This window comes from Ciconia boyciana, chromosome 4 (assembly GCF_034638445.1).
Source record: "Ciconia boyciana chromosome 4, ASM3463844v1, whole genome shotgun sequence".
Classification (NCBI taxonomy): Eukaryota; Metazoa; Chordata; class Aves; order Ciconiiformes; family Ciconiidae; genus Ciconia; species Ciconia boyciana.
In genome coordinates this window covers 21,773,197-21,796,747 of record NC_132937.1, presented here as the reverse complement: position 1 = coordinate 21,796,747, position 23,551 = coordinate 21,773,197, and the positions used below count along the sequence as shown (strand labels likewise).

Sequence of the window (23,551 nt, the reverse complement as noted above, 5' to 3'; positions counted from 1 at the left end):
CATTCATTTCACCTCTTTTTGTCTCATCTCCTCTCATCCCTTTTCTTCTTGAATCAATGTATCACCATCCCTGGAGGTATTTAAAAGACGTGTAGATGTGGTGCTTAGGGACATGGTTTAGTGGTGGACTTGGAAGTGTTAGGTTAACGGCTGGACTTGATGATCTTAAAGGTCCTTTCCAACCTAAATGATTCTATGATTCTGTTATCTGCTTGCCTTTTGCAAGCCATGACTCCAGTTTTCTCTTCACATAATCTTCTCTGTTTCCCCTTTATCCTAGCAAAGTGAGCATTTTTTAAATTACTCTTTCTTCCAACCTTGCTCCACTGTGCTGGACAAAGTACTTTCTGTATCTTCATCCCACTTGTCCTGTCCTAACCATTCAGGAAATCCAGGACACAATGCTTTAGGGAATGTGCCAAATGCACAAAACTCCAAATACAATTGCCAGAGTGCTGCCAGCTGCTGATGACCAAAGACTCCTGATAAAGTAGGTTGGTAACTCTTCAATCCTTAGGCATCCTGCTTTCAGACATTGTAAATGGATTCAACAAGAGCTCAACCAGCAGCATGGCGGTTACGCTTCTGGAGAGTGAAAGTGGGGGAGAGGTCTGGGTGCAGTGTTAAAAGGGCTGAATGCATCATGTAATAGTGTGATCTTTCTTTCCTCCCAGTGTACCAGTGTTGAAACGTGAAGATTATTTTCCAAGGACACCTCCAGTGAGCAAAACCTCCAGAACACCAGGGAGCAGTGGTGGGAGGAGCAGTTCAGGGAAGAAAATGGTTGGTTTTGGTGCAAACATGGAAGATAGGCAAACCCTTCTGATGCAAACCAAGAGGGAAGGCACTGAGTCAAGGAAAGGTAAGGGGAAGCATACTGTATTGCAGGGCCATGAACATGCTGATGGCATTTAGAAGTTCTATATATGTGTTCAAGAGTGTATCAGTAAAATGCACAATTAGAGGGAGAGGATTGCAAGTTGCTTAAAACAACACAAGAGAAGGTAGCTATGTTTAAAGTAATAAAAAGCATAGAAAGCCTTGTAAATAACAAGTGATCTTCTTGGCTGGTGTTCCTGATGGAAGGGAAAAAATAGCCCTTTAATCTCAAAAAAGCTACTTCAACAATTCTTTTTCCTTTCCCAGCAAGCAGAGAGAGTAAGTGCAGTGGGGCTTGCTCATGAAATGTAATCTTCTTCACATTCTTTTCCTCCCCAAGTAATGGCTCCACCATCACAACCTGATATTTTGCCACACAGGGATGTCTGTATGGCTAGAATCTGTCCTGCTCTTAGCTTAGTAACTCCGCTTAAGGAGCAGAGAAGCAGTCTTTCTTAGGAAGAGAAAGGGTTGGGAACAAAAGCAGCTTGGATGTTTCACTGCTGAGCCTTGAACATAGTCCTTGGTACAATTATGAGCTGGCTTTTTTTTTTATTTTAACTTGTCAGCCAGTTTGCTGTATATGTCAGCATAAAAATAAAGAAAATGGCAAAATGAGAAGAAATGTGGTGCAGTTCTCAAAGGAACAAATAACTTGTGTTATTGGTTAAGACCGTACCAACATTAAAAAGCAGTCCCTGTGAAGAAACTTTCAAAAGGGTATCATCAGCCTGGACCTGAACAGTGGTTGAGGTTAATCTCTTCCAAGGCACAGCTACAAAAGTTGGAAGCCTGTAAAGGGCTTGTGTCCAAAAAAATCAATTTCTAATTTGAAACAAAATCATTTTTTACTAACAGAGGTTCAGGACCCATTACTTTTGCTGTATAGTCTGCTGACATTTCACACTTTCTGTTGTGCACAATGAATCCTAATAGTCATTTTATAACATTGCTACACCAATCAATTTAAGCAAGAGAAAACTGTTACAATTCTGCAAAGTTTCAGGGGCAATTTTCACTGATGGTTTTCTTTTATGTTTTTTTCAGCTATCATTATTTTTTCTTCTCTTTTCCTCTTCCTTCTCCCCCCTCCTTCTCAATATTGTAGTGATGAAATTGAGATTTTTCACAGCTGGATGATGGATTTTGTTCCTTGGATAGGGTTAGTCCCCCAAAAGTAATTTATTTGCCATAGATTCAGGGAAAAAAATCCAAACTGGCCTCTTCTTCATTCATTCATTTCATTTTATAGTACTTAGGAGAAGTTACAAGCTGCACCTGGGTATTGCACATAGCAACTGAGCTGCACCTATGCTGATTTAGTGATCGTAGTGGTCAGCATAATGTCTGAAGATGGTGGGTATCTTTTGCCAACACTTACTGGGATTGCTAGCTTTGAAGATGTAGCGCTACGTGGCAAAATTTAACTTGTAAACATTGGCACTTGCTGTGATACCAGATAAAGTTCAGAGAAATGCTGTGGAACACAGCATTCAAGCTGTGGAACAACCTCAGGTCTATTACTGATTTGAATGGCTTGTTTATCACAAGGCAAATTACCTAGCACTAATCACTGAAGTTGAAGTCTTCTGTATTTAGTACTTTTTTAATTGGCTTCCCTCTGTTATATGTTTGGACTCCTTTAACAAGCATACACACATACTTGTAAAGTGTTTTTTCCATCTTTGGGGATCACCAGGGCACAATGTCAAGTTTCTTAGTTCTAGTTAGCTCTGGACTTAGCTGTCTGTCCTTGCTTCTGCTGGATCTTTCCGTCTGTTGCTGACCTGGGATTTCTGCTTCAGAATTTTTTTTTTTTTATTAGGAAGCAATTATGTAGCATCCCACAAAAATAAAACGAGGGATGCTAACATTGTTTTCTGTGGTGAAATTCATAAAAATATGGTATTTGCCTTACTGCGTCACTGCTGAGCCAGCAAGCCTGGGGGTCTGTCTTAGACAATGTTCAGTACGTGTTGTGTCAAATACAAAGTGATCCCTCTACTGCAGTGCATTTTGCCTGAGCTTAGCTAAGCCATGTGATGTGGGAAAGGGGAATGAAGGCAACAAGATGACATCTTGAGACATGAAACTTGATGTTATTTAGCCACATACCTGGTGGCCTTCTGGTCAGGAAACAGCAGTGCTGGATACTGTCTACAGAAACATGGCCACTGAAAACTTCTTGACAGTCAGATGTTAACCTATTGCTACAGAGGTTTATTTTTCTCATGCCTTGATCTGTCTTGTCTATTTAAATTGCATATTCTTCAAGATGGGGACTTTCTCCAGGCGCATGTTAGTGCAGTGCCAGTGCTCATGCGGGCCTTTGGGCTCACTATATAATCTCTCTGTACCACTGGGAACAGTGGATGTGTCTGGGGGATGGTGCAGCTCATGATGGTGTCCCTCCACAGCAACATAGAAGTTGTACCAGAATTTGGTGTTGTCTTGTTCAACTACTTTTATCTTCTTAGGGTTTTTTTTGTTTTGTTTTTGGGTTTTTTTGAGAAGATAAAATGATTAATCAGGAAACCATTTCGATGCTGGAATGGTGGAAGGCTTTACTGCCCACAGGACTGCTCACTTACTGTGAGTGCAGTGAGTTTGGAAAGGGTGATTTCCTAATAAACCCACTTTTCCTTTCTCCCTGCAGATGTTTAGTAATGGGGAGAAGAGCATTGTTAACCTGGTCCCATCACCTTGTGGAGTGAAAGGGGCACTTCTGTTCTCTTTTCGGGGTAGAAGCTTCCTGGATCAGCTTGAGCAATCAGCTTTTATTCTCTCACTGTTGCTTTTTGTCTCCTATTTCTGTTTGCTCCTTAATTTTTATTCCTGTGCTTTAGCAGGTGTTTGTGTCTTGTAGCCAAACTGTTTTAGTTTTACCAGCAAAACTTTAAGCAGACGAAGCAATCCGCAAGTCTTAGATCTTTTCAGCAGTAAATTGTTTTTATTGGTGTCACCAGCAGCTATGTCAATTTGTACTAAAATCTAACAACTTGTCTAGTTAAAAAGCACTGGTGTACAGAAATGTGTGTTTCTCTTTCTTTCTGCCCTGGAAAATTTTGCTTTTGGGCTGGAAACTAAACTAGATTATGTCCATTGCATCCTGCAGTATCGGGCACTTTACTTCTCTACATTTCTGTTTAAAGTTTTTCTTTTCACACCCTTCCTGAAATATCTCTGCATTGAAACAAAGAACGAACTATTTTTCCCTTTGTATCTCTTTGGGGGACATAGCATCTGCATGATATTGTATAGCACGCATAGCTTTCCTTTCCATATGTAAAAGAAAAAGGCAGAGAAGGAAAGTCATTTTAGCTCATAGAATCTGTACTTTTCCAGGGGCTGATTTTTCAGTATAGTGTTTGTTTTTCAGTAGGTTTTCTAATGTAGCTTCTTAGGGATTCAGGATCTGGAACTTCTTCCCTTGAAGGAAGACTCTTCCCTACAATTGAATAGAGCAATTAGTTAACATTAGTGAAACGTTTTAAAGATGTGAAGTACTATATAAATGTTAAGTATTATGAATATTAGTATTATTCAATTCATAAAGATTTCTTTCATGATTATCAACCTAGATTTCCCTTTGCTTACTTTCCTCCCATTACTGCTTGAACCAGCCTCAACTGTATTTCTTCATTCTTAGTGTTTACACTTTCAAAATGTAGACTGCTGTATTTCCCTACTTTCTTCATGTTTTAGTTGTCTGTTTCTGAAGCAGAAATATACAGCTATTTGAATTTTCTCAATTGAGTCTTTAATCTACTTTAAATCATTCTTATACCAAGTTAACCAAATTGAAAGTCGTATTCTTAACATTACTGTTTAGAAGAGATCTATAATTGCTTTGGGGGTAGTTTGCTTTGCAAGTTTACATCTAGTTTGTTTTTTGCTATTCTTTGCTATTCTTTGCTATTCTTTTACTCCAGGTTCTCTCCATTGTTGTCAGGATTTAGATTATCACACCATATATGAGCTTTTTTTTTTCCAAGGGTGAATGTGTCTATTCTTTTTCCATGTTTCTTGCTTCTCTAGATCATCTGCAAGGTCTCCAGTCTCATACTGTCTTCCAACACCTGCAAATCTAATTAATTTGCTGTCATTTGTATCACCCCAGTTCTCTATGACTTTTCATAAATAATTACGAGTCACTTCATAAATTCATTAACTAATTCCCTTTAGCCCTGAAATATATATCCTTCAGACTAAAGAATTTGTATCTCTTCCCCCCCCCCAATAATTTCTTTTCATCAGCTTTATATAGGCAGGTATTATACATCAATGTGGTCTTCATTATCTCCTACTTGCCAATATTCCTTTTCTTTATTTTTTTTCATAGTATATTTTAGAATTATTAGTAGCTTGGCCATTTTAGGAACATTATTGATTTAATCTTCTTCATATATTCATAGACCTGGTTGCTCTTTGGTGTTTCTTTTCCCTCAGTTGACTTGCTTGCCTTTTTCAAGATGTATTTTTAAACATTTTTTTGTTTAGATATGCGCTTATTCAGGATTTCTTGCTACCCCTGTTTTATGTCTGTGCAGCCTAACAGCCTCAGTATATTCCTACTTAGTTCCTTTTCTTGTTTTCCATTTCTACCCCTGATAATATTTTCAAACTTGGGTCTTTGAACAGTACCCTTGAGGCTGTATTGGCCACTTCCGAGTCCATATATTTTCTTTTTCGGAGAAATACATCTACTTTGCTATGAATGTAGTATGTTGACAGTGTGCCAGCCTTTTCTCATATTAGGAATTGAATATATTCTCCCATGCTTACTAGGTTTTGAATACTTTGGTATTAGTTTCTTAAAATCCAGCTGCCTCATTCCACTGTCACGTGAAATAATTTCTAAATATCTCTTATTTGATCATAAAGCCAAAAGTCTAAGCAAGAGGCTTCTAGTCTTTATATGCATACCCACTCTTCTCATCATGGACTGGCACACTATCAAGTTACCAGGGACACACAATCAACATATATCCCCACGATATTTCTAAGAGTTCCTTCACTGATAATTAACTCTTTGTTAGGCGAGATTTTTTTCACTGCATGGCACTGAAGCACAATGCATTATAGCAGGGCGATAAGAACTCGTTTTTTTTGTCAGCCTCCCTCGAATACACCTTAAAACATGTGGGTTTACTATATTGTATATATTTGTATACATCTTAAATCAATGCAGTATTTTAAATAATCTTAATCCCTTGGACATCTGTAAATTTTGCGCTGAAGCTGGAATTACAACCTTGTTTTGGTGCTTCATGTTTCAGCATGGATGGTAGATAATGTTGCTGTTCACAGAGCTGAGAAACATTTAGACATGACAGAATTACTTAAAGAGCTAAACACTGATTTGACTTTAATTTTTGCTGAGCCTTGTAGTTTTCCCTATACTTACTGTTTAGTTAAGTGATGTTGGTTGGACAGAGCTAATTAGGCTAGATTAAAAAAGCCCAAACCCACAGCCTTTTGTGTAGTAGATCAGATTACTCCTAATTTGCCTATTCCACTTACCTCTGACTACCTGTATGCAAGTTGTCTAACTAAATCCTATCTATAAAACCCAGTTTTCAGGTGGGTGGGTGAAAGGTGGAAGATGGGTGGAAAATTGGCTGGACCACCAGCCTCAAAGGGTAGTCATCAGTCCAGCTGACAGCCAGTTGCTAGTGGTTAACTGCTTAACATTAACAACCTGGACAGCAGGACAGGATGCATCTTCAGCAAGTTTGCAGACAAAACCAACTGGGGAAGTGGTCAATATGCTGGAGGATAGGGCCCAGTATTCAAGGGACCTTAACAGGCTGGGAAAATGGTTTGACAGAAACATGTTTAGGTTCGACAAAGGGAAATGCCAGTTCCTTCAACTGGGTTGGACCGATCTCATGTAACAGGACCAACTGGGTGCTGACAACCTAGAAAGCAGTTTTGCCAGAAAAGAACTGGGTGTCCTGCTGAACAGCAAGTTGAACACGAGTCAGCAGTGTGCCTGTGTGATGGAGTAACCAAACCTCATACTGGGCCATAATAGCAAAATTGTGGTCATCAGGTTAATGAAGTGACACTTCCCCTCTGATCAACTCTGGTGAGACTGTATCTGTAGAGTGCTATGTCCAGTTTGGGGCTCCACAGTGCAAGGAGAACACTGACAAACTGTAGGAAGTCTAGCAGAGGCAACCAGGACAGTCAGGGGGCTGGAGCATATGACCTACTGGGAGAGGCTGAGAAAGCTGCATGCATTTAGCCTTAAGAAGAGATGATTCAGCACAGATCTTCCTGCATTCTTCAGCTACCTAAGGAGAGGGTGTAGAGAAGAGGGAATGAGACTGTTCTTGGAAGCCATCAGCAACAGAGCAAGAGACAACGGGAAAAAGTTATGACTCAGGAAATTCTGATTAGCTATACAGAAAACATTTTTCACTGTGAGGGTGGTCAAACACTGGAACCAGAGAAGTTGCCCAGAGAGGTTGGTTCACCATCAGTGGAGACATTCAAAACCTAACTGGACAAGTGCCTTAAACCTGGTCTTGTTGGCCCTGCTTTGAATGGAGGATTGGACTACATGACCTCCAGACTTCAGCTTTCAACCTAGATTAATCTATTTTGCAATTCAAGAGTTTTTGGGAGGGGGGAAGGAGGAATGGACTAACAATTCTATTTTATTGAAAGCAAAATACTGTTGTAGTGATATTTACACTTGGAAAACTAACATCTTGTAGCATGTCACGAGAACTGCATCTGTGAAACAAGCTGAATCCTGTGGACCACTATAATAAATAACAGTGCAAGTCTGTCAAACCAAAGTAAGGCAGTAAGATGAAAGCTGTAGAGTGTGACTTATTCTACACATTTGATTCTATGTGATCCTGAAATGCATGCTATGCACAGTACTGTCAACTGATGAGTTGATTGCCATTTCACTGTGTATATGGCACTCCAAAAATGTTGCAACTTTTATCATAAAATCATAGAATCATTAAGGTTGGAAAAGACCTCTAGGATCATCTAGTCCAACCATCAACCCAACACCTCCATGCCTCCTAGACCATGTCCTGAAGTGCCACATCTACACATTTTTTGAACTCCTCCAGGGATGGTGACTCCACCACCTCTCTGGGCAGCCTGTTCCAATGCTTGACAACCCTTTCAGTAAAGAAATTTTTCCTAATATCCAATCTAAACCTCTCCTGATGCAACTTGAGGCCATTTCCTCTCATCCTATCATTTGTTACTTGGGAGAAGAGATAGACCCCCACCTCTCTACAACCTCCTTTCAGGTAGTTGTAGAGAGCGATAAGGTCTCCCCTCAGCCTCTGCTTCTCCAGGCTAAACAACCCCAGTTCCCTCAGCTGCTCCTCATCAGACTTGTTCTCCAGACCCTTCACCAGCTTCGTTGCCCTTCTCTGGACACGTTCCAGCACCTCAATGTCTCTCTTGTACTGAGGGGCCCAAAACGGAACACAGTATTCGAGGTGCGGCCTCACCAGTGCCGAGTACAGGGGCATGATCACTTCCCTAGTCCTGCTGGCCACACTATTTTTGATACAAGCCAGGATGCCATTGGCTTTCTTGGCCACCTGGGCACACTGCTGGCTCATGTTCAGCTGGCTGTCAACCAGCACCCCCAGGTCCTTTTCTGCCTGGCAGCTTTCCAGCCACTCTTCCCCAAGCCTGTAGCGTTGCATGGGGTTGTTGTGACCCAAGTGCAGGACCTTGAACTTGGCCTTGTTAAACCTCATACAATTGACCTCAGCCCATCAATCCAGCCTGTCCAGATCCCTCTGCAGAGCCTTCCTCCCCTCAAGCAGATCAACACTCCCACCCAACTTGGTGTCATCTGCAAACTTGCTGAGGGTGCACTCGATCCCTTCATCCAGATCATTGATAAAGATATTAAACAAGACTGGCCCCAACACAGAGCCCTGGGGAACACCACTTGTGACCGGCTGCCAACTGGATTTAACTCCATTCACCACCACTCTTTGGGCCCGGCCATCCAGCCAGTTTTTTACCCAGCGAAGAACACACCCATCCAAGCCATGAGCCGCCAGCTTCTCCAGGAGAATGCTGTGGGAGACAGTGTCAAAGGCTTTACTAAAGTCCAGGTAGATAACATCCACAGCCTTTCCCTCATCTACTAGGCGGGTCACCTGGTCATAGAAGGAGATCAGGTTGGTCAAGCAGGACCTGCCTTTCCTAAACCCATGCTGGTTGGGCCTGATCCCCTGGTTGGCCTGCACATGCCTGTTGAGCGCACTCAAGATGAACTGCTCCATAATTTTCCCCGTTACCGAGGTCAGGCTGACAGGCCTGTAGTTCCCCGGATCCTCCTTCCAGCCCTTCTTGTAGATGGGCGTCACATTGGCAAGCCTCCAGTCATCTGGGACCTCCCCTGTTAACCAGGACTGCTGGTAAATGATGGAGAGTGGCTTGGCAAGCTCCTCCGCCAGCTCCCTCAGTACTCTTGGGTGGATCCCATCTGGCCCCATAGAATTGTGAGCGTCCAGGTGGCACAGCAGGTCGTTAACTGCTTCCTCCTGAAATGGCTGAATTTCTATGATATTTCATGTTAGCACGAGCTGGATAATATAAACTAAAAACGGTCATATCCTTTTGACATGTACAATAAGCCTTAAATTCCTTGTTAGAACAAGAAAAGAAGGAATATGCCAAGTTCTAATACTTTAATTTTACTTAGGTTTTGAACAGAAAGTATTTTATGTTCCAAGTCCTGACACATTAAAAACATTTGTAAATAATTTGAATGGACAGTGTTAACCCCTGTTAGGTTTTAAATCCATTTGAAGGTTTTAATGCCCCGGTATTTGCTCCCCACTCCCCCATTTTATCAAATGGCATTTCTTTTAAAATGTTTTGTACCAGAGTTATTTTATGTTTAATGACAAGCAACAAAATCACATTAAGTCAGCAATTCCTGATTATACTATATATCTGCACTAAATGCACTGGAAAAGCAGCATTATCACTTATGCTCCAATGAAGAAACAGAAAGCAGCATTATTGTTAGACTTATGAGACTAAAAACAACTTGCCTTCTTTAGGCAGGATTACAATTCTAGCAGTAAGTGCCTAGAATAACAGCATACAATCCTTGCTTTTCTTTATCATATCCCACATTTTCTCATAATAAAATCTTTAGTTAAGCAACAAAGTAAATGCAGATTGAAGTATGAATTTGCTGTATTTTACACCACTAGTTAGATGACTGTGCAGTGGGATGACAAGAATGTATGACTGTTCATAAGAAGAGTTAAATGTTTCTTGGAGAACGAGAGGGCTTGAGTCAGATTTAATCTTCTCTTGGCCCAGTGGACTAGGAAAATGTATGCTTGATATCATCCCTGTATTCTTGGCAGCAGCTGGCAGTTTATTTCTATCATCTTCTGAGAGAACTTGTGATATATAATAGGTAAAAAACCACTATCAATATTGACAAATTTGTACTTACTTGCTGTGGAAACACTTTTTTTTTTTTTTTCCTATTCTGAAGGAAGGGATGATAATTCTGGGAGGATTTAAGAACTGAGATAGATTGGGCTCTGTTTCCCACAAGTAACTGTATGTTTAAACAAACAGAAACCACAAGATTGCCTAGGCGTTTCTCTTAGAAGCACGGGCTACCTTTGCAAGCTGGTAATATCAGATAAAGAGTGTGTAAAGATACTGCTTGATACCGTCTAATAATGATAAGTTGAGATTCCATTCAAGCACTGAGGGGTAGATATAATTATTCACATCATACAACAACTGCTCAGAAAAAGGAATTTTATTCAAGAGGATTGAGGGTCCATTCTTTTCCTCAGAGAGGAGTAAAATAATTGTTGAAATATGCTGCTAGAACTCATATCAGATAAAGCAATCAGTAAAAGGAGTCTGATTTAGCTGTCATCCTTAAAGGTTTATTTTACCAGTTCATGACAAATTTTGAAAAATCCTGTATTTCTGGGGTGCTCTCTCCCATGCTTCCTCGCTTGCTTTCTCTCCATTGGTTCTGTAAGTATAATTGACCAGTTTAAGCAGCCATGTTGTGCTTTCCCTTACTCATGGCCTTCTCTAATTGAAAATGGTAAATGGACAAGTATTTCTGTGGAGACCTAAAGCTGATCCTATCCTTCATCAAGAAACCTGCTTGGGCAGCAGGTCAGTCTCAATTTATCACTGAATGGTTATAAGCTTAGACTGCAGGTTTAACTAACTAAATTAATCAATATTGAGAATTATTGCTGCTTTTGTGCCACTAAAGTTAGGGTTTGTCAGCATGTTCATTATAATCTGTGATTTGCGGGGGGTTAACAGCTTAACCACAACAGTTGGCATGGGCCTGAAACTGGCATGGGCCTGAAACTTGCAGCACAAAGCCCTAGCCTAAGAGCAAATTTATTTATTCGGCAGTACATGTAAACCTAATTACTTTTGACTATTTAAATTTATAGGACTAGATTCAACTCTTGTTTGTGCCAGCTTTAACTAGCACAAACCCTGGCACCCGGCAGTAGCAGCAATGGAAAGCCTGCCAGGGAGAAGGTGTTGGAAAGCGACTGAAGCTCCCTGCCAGCATGAGGCATCAGGGTGCTAGCGCAGCTTCTGGGGAGGGCTGGCTGGATAAGCAGGCATAGCAGGTAGAAGATGCGTTGGCTTGATGCAGAGCTCAACCAGAGGCTTCAGTGTGTTACAGCTACCTTCTGCGTGAGGACAAATTGCTGCAGTCCTACTTTCTTCTCTCTCTTGGAATGAATCATGTCTGGGACAAGAAATCAGTGTCCCTAGAAGGTACAGGCATGTGCTTTGAGAGCCTTAGTGCTAGACCTGTAGAAGGACCAGACTTGCAGAATGAATGTGCACAAGGTGCTTTCAATGATATCTCTGAAAGAAAAATAGCATTTTTTTTATCTGGCACCCTGAGTTGGGCTAATAGTGGATTTGTTTGCCCATCATGCTTCTATGCATGCCTGTTGCTGCTTTTCGTAATACACCCAAGCATTGCATGTTTGGTTATCCAGTGTTCTTAAGCCAAGTGTCTACACCTGCATGAGCCCCTTGAAATTATGTTCACAGCAGGTCTGGAAAGCTTTTCTACTCCATGTGCTTATTTATCTAGACCAAAACTGATATATTTGGAAAAAAAATCACAGGCAAGGTTGGGGCTGGGCAAATTTGGAAGAGTAACTTTGTTCCTTACTCCTAAAGTATAGTTCCTCTGACTATCTTAAACATTACCTTTTTGGTGACCAGGGACATCTTTTTCATAACTGTTGTTTGCCTAGAAGAAAGACTCTGGGGTTTGACTGTGAGCTGGAAGGGAGCTGGAAAGGGGAGGTAGTGGCATTTGTATGCTTTCATTTAGTAATGAAGAAGTTTTTACATAAACTGGATCTTACCTTAGGTACTGATTTCAGCAAAACTAATTTCCAGCAAAACAGGTACTGATTTCAGCAAAACAAGTGTTGTGTTGCAAAACAGAAATGAAACTGCTCTAAATCAAAGTATTAAGCTATTTTTTAAAAGAAAAAGTATTGTAAATTGTGCCTTGTGAAAGACCATTTAATTTGATTACAGCCCTGGTGCAGTTGTTAGGCTCTCCCCACGCGGAAACAGTTGTAATGTCGAGTTTGGCACAGTAAGTCCTATAACACTGCAGATAATCAAGCACTTAAAAAGACACAGGCAAAGGTTGTTCTGCTCACCATGGAGACAGATAATTCTCCCGTAACATTTTCCACTTTGGGCATCTAAGAAGTGAATTTAAGAACAGTTAGGTAAATTAAGGGATTGAGTGATAGTCTGGGATTTCAGCATTAAGCCTATGTTTTCTTGTTCCAGTTTTAAATCAGAGCTTTAATGCTAGCTGAATGCATTGTCTTGGAGTGAAGTTTCTCGTAGCCATTAAAATAAGTGATTTAGAAGTTCCTGCAATATGAATACTATATTCGAGCTATATTATTATCTGTTAGACTACAGTGGCCTGTTGGAGTTTTTATAAACAGATTGTATTGTGTAAATTTGTGTTTAGGGACATTTTAAAAACAAAACTATTTACTCAATTGCCCAGCACATCTCAGGTGAATGTGTATTCAGGGACTTTTAAGCAAATTAATATCTGATGTAAAATATAATGTGCAGAGTTGTATACTTAATAATGCACACTGGAATAGTCTAGAGTAGATCTGTTATGCTGAGTGTTAGGAAATACAACAGTGATGCTTAAGCTTTTAAGCTTTTGCCTTACTTATGCAGTAGTTGCCTTTCAGATCTGTGCATGTTGGATGCTTAAATATGGTTCTGCTCTTAAGACGATGCTATGAAGTTCCTTCTACTGTAGAGTCTAAGCAAGCAGTGCCAAAGAAATAGATTTTTTTTTTTCCCTTTAGTATCAGACACCATTCAAGATTCAAAAGGAGGACAAGGAGAAAACTTTAATTCCAGATCTAATTTAGGAACATTTAAAAGGATTAAAAGTGTGTTTGGAGTGGGGTGGTGAGTTAGGTGTTGAACGTGGTAGGAGATGCAAGTTTTGCGTACTCCCTGAGAAAGCCAGCAGCACAAAAAGTCCAATATAGTTCCATATGCAAGTGATAAAACCAGACGTTGGCAAATTAATCTCTCTTATTCACAGTGTAGGTTGTTAATTGTTCTCTCTGCTGGCTGTTGATATAATGTGAAATTTTCATTCCCCATTCAAGATGGAAAAAGTTGTGGCTGAAAATGTTAACATTTGCATTTTTATTTGTTGATTTATTTAAAGGACAGCCTCTCTTACAGCAATCCATCACTCAGTGACACCCCAAATATGAATAATGTATTGTAGACTTGCGGTTACAATGTGTAATAAGTGCCAGAGACAGTAGAAGAATGTTAACTATGTTGCAAATGTAGTATTTATCAACTCATAGTTTATTGCTTTCAAGGTTCAATAATACTGACCATAGGACATTAATATCACTTATCTTGATTTTAGTTGGGCACCTCTGTATGTAGAAATAACCCATCTATCTCATACTTACAAAATAAATGTGAAATTTACAGTGCTTTGTAAGAAGTACATTATAGGTTTCTTTGCTTAGTGCTCACAATTCTCCTTTTCTGCCTTCTCATTTACTTACATCTGATATTGATCCCACTCCAATTGCCTGACCCAGATGGTGAGCATTTCAGCACTCTTCTAGAGGCTTTATTTACTGGCTGCATTATGATCTTGTGCCTCTAATGGTGTTTGGACCAGGTCTCTCTTCCTGTTAAAGATCAGTAGGAAAAGAGACTGTTAGATAGTTTTCTAGTGCTTCTGTTTGAAAAGATGATGGCTGAGAGGCTAAAACAGAGATAACTTCTCTTTTGGAAAGACATGCACAGCAAATCTAAATCATCTCTCTGTTAGAGGATTATGGCTATCAGAAATAGAAGTGTTTAATTAGGTCAACAGTTGTTATTATAGACTTGGCATTTATTTTATGGAGACATTTTTAATCAATGAATAGAAATACATTAGAGCAATTTTAGAAGATTAGGATTTAAAATTCAGTGTTTTTGAGAACCAAAATTTTCTTGATACTCTATGTAAGAAAAAAAATTGCAATAAGGCTATGCTACGGTAGGAAATCAATCAGTAGTAATCATTCCTATCTTCAGTACTTGCTCCAGAGTTTTGCTGCAGAAACTGATACAGACTGGGCAAACACTACTCCTTATCTACACTGTTCGGTTACGACCACTAAAAGCTTTGAAGTCTCAGGGGTGAAATGCAGATGCGAACCCAGGACTGGGATCAACCCCAAATTTAACAATGGGAGATTTCAAGCTTGTGTTGAAATCAGATTTCACCTGTGAAGTCTGGCTCTTGGGAAACTTGGAATTGGGTTCAGCCATGAAAATGATAAGCCTTGATTATATTTCGTGTTGTAGACATCAAGTAAATTTCAAAATGACATTCTGTATTTACATCTGAGGTTATCAAATTTAACACATCAGCAGCTTCATTTTCTTTACTGTGTGTAACAGGAACACCTATTTGTGTCAAAGCAGCCTACCTAATAGCTGCTTTGCGATAACAGTTTTGGTGTGTACTTAATCAAAAAGTACACTTGCAAACAGGCAGATATTTGCATTAATATAGCACTGGATCTTTGAGTCTTTTTTGATCGTCTTTGTGAGAGACTGAAAGAGTTAATGTCTCAAACATTGTGGCGAGGCGAGGCGAGGCGCTATTTGCATGGCGACGGCAGGTCGGCGAGCACGGGGTGGAGAGCGAGAGCGGGACGTGGAGAGCGCGTTGGAGGACGCCCCGTTCCGGGTTCCGACGGACCTTACCATGTATGGCCAGAGGTCACACAGAGTTGATCTGAGGAAGGGGCTTGCAACTGCCCGAGAGACCCCTCACAACCACCCCACCTCCCCCAACGCCTGTGCAGAAGATTGAGAACTTTCTAGAACAAGAACCATGTAAGTCCTGAAGGGGCTTACCTGGAGGCGGGGATTAGCTTATAAAAGACACGCCCTCCAGGGAAGCGCGCGCACGCCCACCACTGGAGGATTGCCACGTCTGTCATCGTCATCACGGGATCCAAGGGTGGTGATACTTTTTCTTTCTCTTTCCTCCTCTCTTTTCCTTTCCTTTTCTCGCCTCTCTCTTCCTCTACTCTTCCAATATATGCAAGTTTGGGATAAATTGTGACGGGTTGCCCGAAAAATAGCTCCATTGCCAAATCGCCTTTGTTCGTTCGTTAAGCTCGCCAGTTTGTTAAGTTTGTCCGTTTGTGGAATTCGCCAGTTAATAAAGTTGCTGGCCAGCCTGTTCCTCTGGTCATTGTCGTGACTCTACCGACCACGCGGCTCTGCCGAGCAGAGATCGGCTTTTGTCGGTACACAAACCGTCGGGGAATCGAAAAGATTCACCCCTCTCGCAACCCACCGAGTGGGACGAGACAGTCTTTTATTCCAAAGTTGACTGGTTGGGGGAGGTCTATTACAGCTACATATCCTTTACACATTTTTTTTTTATTCAGCTCTGTGGATCTGACAGGATTTTGTATTAAAATGAAGGGAAATGTCTTCTGGGAACATTCAGTGCAACAGAAAACGTGTCAGTTTTGAAGTAGTTGGCAAGGTTTCCATCATTCAGTGGTATGACAATAACTTGATTGTAGTTTGAAAGTAATAATAAGCAAAGGAAAATAGAGTACAAATCATATTATGAAGCTGACTTTACTCTTTAAGTCTGCTTCTTACCATCATTTTAATTGTTATCTTAATTACTTTTTAAACTTTTTTTTCCCCCTGTGCTTTTGCAGGTTTTCAAATACCACGTTAAATCTTAAGTGAATGTTTATTCATTCCTGTTTGCACTTGTAATCACAGCAATGAAAACTTAGTCTCAAAATACTTTTACAAAAAGTATTTTCAGGTTCCTTCTGTGCTGTGCTTTGCCCCTTTGTCAAAAACCCTGATTTTACTCTCTTCTCCTCCTCCACTGATAGGCTACTCTGCATCACACCTTTTAAACATTTTCTTGGAATTACTGTGATGACAATTTCTACAGAGCTTTGCATATTAAGACCAGTCTTGGTTCTTCTCTTTGTGGTTCTCAAAGGGACTGTTCTGCATGGTTCTTTTCCTAGCACTGTAGTCACTTCTCTGCTCCTTCTCCTTCAGAGGAGTCTCCTCTTGGTTTTTTTGGTTTTTGTTTGTTTGGGTTTTTTTTTAAGAGATGGGAGGAATTGAGTAATAATATATACAGAATAATCGCATCTTACTTCAAGAAGCCATTCTCCCAAAAGATGGCTCTGTCATACTTCCACCACGTTGCTTATGCGTTAATATATTCCCCTTTTTCTCTCTCCTTCACCTGCCTGGACTTTTCAGGCTGTAAACTCTTCAGGGCAGGATCCTGGTGCAGTGCATCTCTGTGCTTGATTGGTCCATGTAATAACGATGATTAACTGTGATGGTAGTATAGTTAGGGTGGAATTCATCTTGCTTATCTTGAGACAACTTAGCTAGTTACCCTCAGCTCCTTTTATCGTCGATGACTTATTTTAGGATCAGCTAAATTACCTTTTGGTGATACCTGTCTTCCTGTGGACTGTAAAATAAGCCTAGAGTAACGTTCACTGACACCTTATTTCTCTTGTAGCTGAATATGTGGAACTAAAAATAAGTTGTCATTCATATTTTGATTATGGACTGGAGGCAAATGTAGGGTTAACCTATGTGCTGCGTGGTCAGTACCTTGATTATTAACACAGTTTTTATGCTCACGTTGTAAATCAAAGGGCTTGGGTACCGAATGCTCTGGGAGAGGGCACGGATATGTATGATTGTGAACATACAGCGTCTTCCTCAATGCAGCCTGAGCTTGGGATGTGGTAACATGTTTAATAAAAGTTGTGGTGATGGAAAGCTAGAAAGAATCCTATTTAAAAGTCACATAAAGTGGTGACACTGCAACTCAAACATAGGTGACCAGGATACTGCAGTGTTTCTGAGGTCTGAGCAGGGCTTTGCACCAGCCATTTCCCACCTCTGCTAGTCAAACGTAGTGTGCATCAGGAGATGGTCTCAGCAGACAGACACAGCTCTGTCTTCTCAATTATTTCCAGCTGATGAGTTGCCTACTTACAGAAGAAATTCTTGCCTCTCTGTCACTTAAGGACATTAACCAGCGCTTTATACTATTTGATTTGTCCCATTTCCAGTTTTTAATGTACTTTTTTTTCCTTCATTATATTCTAGTTCTCTGCCTCAATAAAGACCTCCAGCTTTTGTTTTTACTAGCATGAATAGCATAGTATCAGCAGCGAATGTCATCTCATTATTTGTCCTTTCTCTAGGCTACTTATGAATGCATTAAAGAGTTCAGGCCCTAACAGATCTCTGTGAGGGTCCACGGGTGACCTCCCTGGCCACTTTATAGCAGACCAATTTTAATGTTTTCTCTTTGTTTCCTGTCTTTTAACCAGTTATCTATCCATTAATGGATTTTCCTCTTAGTTTATGGCAACTTTTAAGTCTTGGGTGATAGATTTGCTGGGAAGCTTTTGGAACTCCAGATAGACCATATAAACTGTATTTTCCTTTTTCAAATGCATAATAATTTTACAAATCTAGTAGAGGTCCCCAGTGAATTAAGACTTAATATAAATACTCTGCCAATATGTCAATTTTATGAATTCTTTATTATAATTTCTATCAATCTGCTTGTTCTGAACATCAGACCTCTTCATTTGTAGATTTCTGCATCATTCCAGATCACTTTAAAAAAACCCTACATTTGCCCCAGAACTGAGGCAGTTTTAGGCAATTAGTTACACGCTACAGTTAATAGTTCAGCTATTTCATACTGTTGTGGTTTAGCCCCAGTCAGCAATTAAGTACCACACAGCCGCTCACTCACCGGTGGGATGGGGGAGAGAATCGGAAGAGCAAAAGTAAGAAAACTCAAGAGTTGAGATAAGAACAGTTTAATTATTGGAACAACAACAAAAAATCGTAATGAGAAGGAAAACAACAAGGGAGCGAGAGAGGAACAAAACCCAAGGGGAAAAAAAAACAAAACCAAAACAACAGTGATACAACTGCTCACCACCCACCAACCGAGACCCAGCCAGTCCCCGAGCAGCCACCGCTACCCCCCAGCCAACTCCCCCCAGTTTCTATACTGAGCATGATGCCATATGGTATGGAATAGCCCTGTGGCCAGTTTGGATCAACTATCCTGGCTGTGCCCCCTCCCAGCTTCTTGTGCACCTGGCAGAGCATGGGAAGCTGAAAAGTCCCTGACCAGTGTAAACACCACTTAGCAACAACTAAAACATCAGTGTGTTATCACTATTATTCTCATACTAAAATCCAAAACACAGCACTATACCAGCTACTAGGAAGAAAATTAACTCTATCCCAGCCGAAACCAGGACACATACCTGAGCTCCTTCAGAAGTTTGAGTGAGTACCAGCTTATTATTGCTCATTCATGTTGATTTGTTCTGTAATGTATTTATACAACACTTTAACTTGAAACAGGTCTTCCACCGTGTCGTCTGTGGCTTCAGAAACTTCCTAAGTTCCTGCATGGTGAATATGTGTCAGCTCATTGAGCTTTTCTGCTGTGGCCTTAATCATCCTTACATGCTTCTTTATAAATTTATCTCCTCTTGGCTTTAACAGATACTCAGACTTCCTATTTTTTATATTTTTAAAGTGGGATTTGTTATTAGACCTTATGCTTTTAGCAGGATAACCCTTAGTCTTTGGCTGGAATTTATTGTGGCATTTGGTTTTGTGGGGTTTTTTTGGTTGTGGGTTTTTTTTTCCTTGATCTATCAGTTTGTTCTTTGCTATTTTCTTTATTTGGACCTGACTGGACATAACTGTCTCCTTTACTGTTCCACTTAACTGGTATGACTCCATTTCATTCTTCTGAAGTTTTTCTCCATAGGTTGTGTGTCCTTTTTTGGAGCCCTAGTATCACTATTAGACAAATGTGTGCCATTTGCAAATGTTTTAGCTTTTTGACTTCCCCTTTTAATTTCCTTTTTAACACACTTTCTCATTTTTGTGTTGTTTCCACTTCTGAAGTGAAAGACTGCTATAGGAAATTTTTGCTCCATAGAGATGTTGAATCTAAGTACGTAATGTGTGTTGTTACTCTTTGGTCATCACATCTGAACAGTCCATTGCACTGCTCAGATGTGGGAGGGATTTCATGGAATGAACAACCCAACAGACTAGGACTCTTCAGACTGGAAAAGAGGTAGCTATGTTTAGGATACCTTAAAATTTCAAAAAATCAAAAGTGATGCAGGCAATGAATACAGAACAATTCTTTATTGTCTGGTCTACTGGAGAAACTGGTGGCCATCAGACAGAATTGTGAGATGGCGCATTGTGGGATAATTGCTGGAGGTGACTTAGAAATTAAACTTATATTCACACTGTTAGGTAAGGTACAGCATTGAAGAAGATTCCTGGGTGGAATGCAGCTGACATGCAAGGCCATTCCATGGAAGTTCCCTAGGCCTGTAACCTTAGACGTCGGTGACACCAGGGGAGCTTGGTGTACTGACTCTAAGAAGGTACTGTTTGGAGGGTGGAGCGGTGTGGAGATGCCGCGGCCAGGCTCTGCAATTAAATGGGAACTCAAAGGTATTGTGTGTGACCACTAAGCTGCACATTTGCTACCCTGCGCAAATAGTCTGTCATGTTCCTGACAAAATGCTGTCCTTTTGGTGAACTTTGCTCATTATAACATCATTATAATACCAAAACACACCTCCATCCCAAAAGCTACCCGCCTCCAAGGTGTGACCACCCCTCACTGAGCTTGCGCTTTGAATTTTTCCTAGCCGATACCTTTAAAAGCGAAGCGAGAAAACTTTACACCAATCCTAAACAAAGGTATGACTAGAGTCACTCAAGCTCCACCCGAAAGGTGAAAGATAGTATAAAATGGCTTAAGAGAAAGAGAATGTGAGGGAAGATGCCATCATGTACCACTCTGACCTCTGGGATCAGTCGATGGGCTGAGCCTCTCTTCCCCCCCATCGGGACGCCTTTGGGTAAGAGTCGAACACTTGGGTATTCCAAGTGCCTCCCTGGGAAACTTAGAAATCTCTCTAGAGTTGCTTTATCATCTTTTAACGTGTTTATAGCCAGCAGTGTCACTCATATTCTTGGTATTTGCATGTGCTTTGCAGACAGTGAATTTATCACCAGTAATCCAAAGAATCTGTGTGTCTGTTGCTCTAATAAACTGCACTCTTCATTAATCTAGCCGTGGTAGTTCTCATTGAACACGACCAGACTCTTTAAGTGTGGCCGTGATAGTTCATGCAACACGACTAGACTGGGGGTGCAGCGCATTTAAATTAACGCTGTCGCCTTAACTCTGATGAATGGCTGCATATACAGTCCTTAGAAAATAACCGTTGACTAAGTCTGAGACTAGGACTGGACTTAGCCACACCTAGACTCCTCTCTGAGAAGGAGTTTAGAAAGCAAGGGGGTCCTGCCTGAACCCCATGACTCAACGGGAGGGTTCCTCCCCCCAGCCACTCCTCAGACTCCTACGCGACAGTAACTCTTAACACAACACACATTCAGAGCGTGCAACATTTAGACAGAGACCAGAGGTCCAGTTAGCCCGTATCCTGACTTCTTGTTGTTATTGTGTTCTTAACTCCACATACTCCAAGACTGTGTCATTGTGGTTTTCTCTAACTTAGACAGCTTTTTAGCTAAAGTCATCCGTAATACATGGATTGTAATAATGATTTTTAAACAACAACTACATGTTCATCTCTTAACGTCCTTGTTAAGACATTTCTGATGTGGAAAAACACAATATCTGGGCTTAAGTCTCAATCTCATAGAGTTACATATCTAGAATTTGTTCACTGAGACAAGTAGAATTACAATAAGACATAGTAACAGAAAACCTGGGCTCTGTTTTTTCCTGGATAGAGTAATGAAATAACCAAGGTATCTTCCAAATTTGGGTAAGGAAAGTCATGGCAGTGTTTCAGTGTAAAGACTATTGAACTGTTAAATACGTTTTTGTTTTGTAGGCTTTCCAGCATTACTTTTGGGAACCCTGAATCATGTAGCATACCTTCTAGTTTTCTGATACAGATTTGAAGGAAACAAAGAGTAGATGGGGTAGTCCCTGGTTACAGATCTTTGTTCAAGCTGAGTGCACCAATTTTTGCTGTAGGTGTGACTTTTCCTCTTCCTAGACCACATTTCCTTTTCAAAAATGCGTGCTATTGAATATTGTTAAGGTTGGCTTTGTGATGGGCTGTGACTAGAGCACCAGAGTTATCTCCTCAACATTTAGATAATCTTAAAAGAAAACAGTATCTTGTGGTTGTTTCCACCATTTATTTCATTGTACGTATTGATTATATTTAGCATTTAAATTTCTCAGTGCAACTTGCTTCTAGCTCCTAGGTAATTTGGGGTCATGTGTGATAATTTGATCCGTTTTGTGTTGTTTATGAGGTGGCACTTCATTTGTTGGCCCTCTGGTTATTGGGGAGGGTGGGGGAGCTAGTTATTTCCTTTAGTCTTAATGTGTTGTGAGGGAAATAATTTGAAAACATAATAGAAAATTAAGCCTTTTACTGAAAATAATATTGTATCTTTGTTTTCTGCCCTGTAGAAAGTTAGCTCTGTCTGTTTTAATAGTGGTGCCTTAAGTGTTGTATTTTTCCTTTGTTTTTTTCCCACCCGTAAGTTTTAAAGGATTTTGTTTTGATACATGCACCTGGAGAACATAGTGAAAAAGTTGCTTTTAAAGTTCTTTTTTCTGTAAAAAACAGACATTCCAGAGTACTAATATATAATTTATGTATTTAAAATCTTTTAAAGGAGATTCTCAAAGCTTCTAATGCCATTGTACTTTTAACTTTCATTTTTGCTTCATCTGCATTGAATCATCTTTTCCTACTTAAAACAGAAATTGGATTTATTGAAACATTTCAGTTCTGATTATTTTTTAATAAAGATGAAGAAGTCTAACCTAATGAAATCACTGGAATGAAATGAGAAAAATTTAAAAAAATTAATAAGCTGGAGACTTGAAGATTTTATTAAGTCACATTTGGCTGTATGTTTCTCTATATGTACTGTCTTGGATCAGTAGGGTGAGAAACATGCCTTGTAAGGAACAACCTTTGCACTGTTAGACTGACTTTTTCTGTTACATTTCCAGAAGGGTTACTGGAAACGCATTACCAGTAGTTCTTGTTTGCATAACTTCTGTGCCTGTGATCACATAATTGTAGTTTGAGATGAGCAGTAGTACTGAATTCAGTTGGTTTTTTTCCCCCCCCATAGTTCAGAGCTGTAAATATATTTTGTAGAATGTGTGCACGTCTGTCAGTCTATCGGATATCTGTGAAACATCATAATGTACAAGCAGCTTTGTGATTTATGAGTTTGCAGGCTTTTTCATACTCTTAGAAATAAAATGCTTCCTGCTCCATGCAGATTATCTGATAATTCAGTGTTGCACTGTGTAGGTATATTTGTAGTATAAAGGGTGCTGTTTGTAACTTGCTTTGCAAGTCTCAAGTCTGACATGGCAGGTTCTTGTAATTGTGTCTGTGTCCCTGTACATGGATCTGCCCGGAATTTTTCAAGCTCCACTTTTGTTCTATGACCTTGTCCTTGCTGAGGAGCCGATGTTGTTCCAGCACTGCCTTCCCTTTTTACTGTAACAGGTGAAGCAATTCCTAGAAGGACTTTAACAGTGCTCCAGCAGCTGCTCATCCTAGCTTCTACTTGACTCTGTTAATTGCTCTGTGCATCCCTGTTCTTATCCATATGCTTGGAATTTGGAACCTGCATATCCACCTTGTTCGTAGGCAACAAACCGACCTAATAAGAGAGATGTCCTCTCCCTCCCCATTCCTTGCCGAGTTCAAATCTCTTCCAGTCTTCTTTTTCCTATCTCCTAATGGCATCTCAGCTCCTAGATTTCTAGGCGTGAAAGAAAAGTGTGCTTTCTTAACTCAGCCTGTATTGACAGCTAGATACTACTGTGATGAGCATCTTAAGGAACGTCTAGATCACTAGAATATATAGGCCTGTTGTAATTATCCATACAATTTTCTTGCTTTCGCTCCTTCTGTTTTGCTATGAACTTCTTAGCAGCAGA

The 23,551-nt window shown here is 40.2% G+C and overlaps 1 protein-coding gene across 5 annotated transcripts in view; it reads left to right on the top strand.

The window, feature by feature from the left end:
- KIAA1328 (KIAA1328 ortholog) overlaps positions 1-23,551 on the top strand; it is a 219,943-nt gene that overhangs the window by 179,551 nt on the left and 16,841 nt on the right. For all 5 annotated transcript variants that reach the window (XM_072858913.1, XM_072858914.1, XM_072858911.1 and 2 more), the window contains one exon: positions 675-862. In XM_072858913.1, the coding sequence (XP_072715014.1) occupies positions 675-862 (188 nt within the window). The remainder of the gene's footprint in view (positions 1-674; positions 863-23,551) is intronic.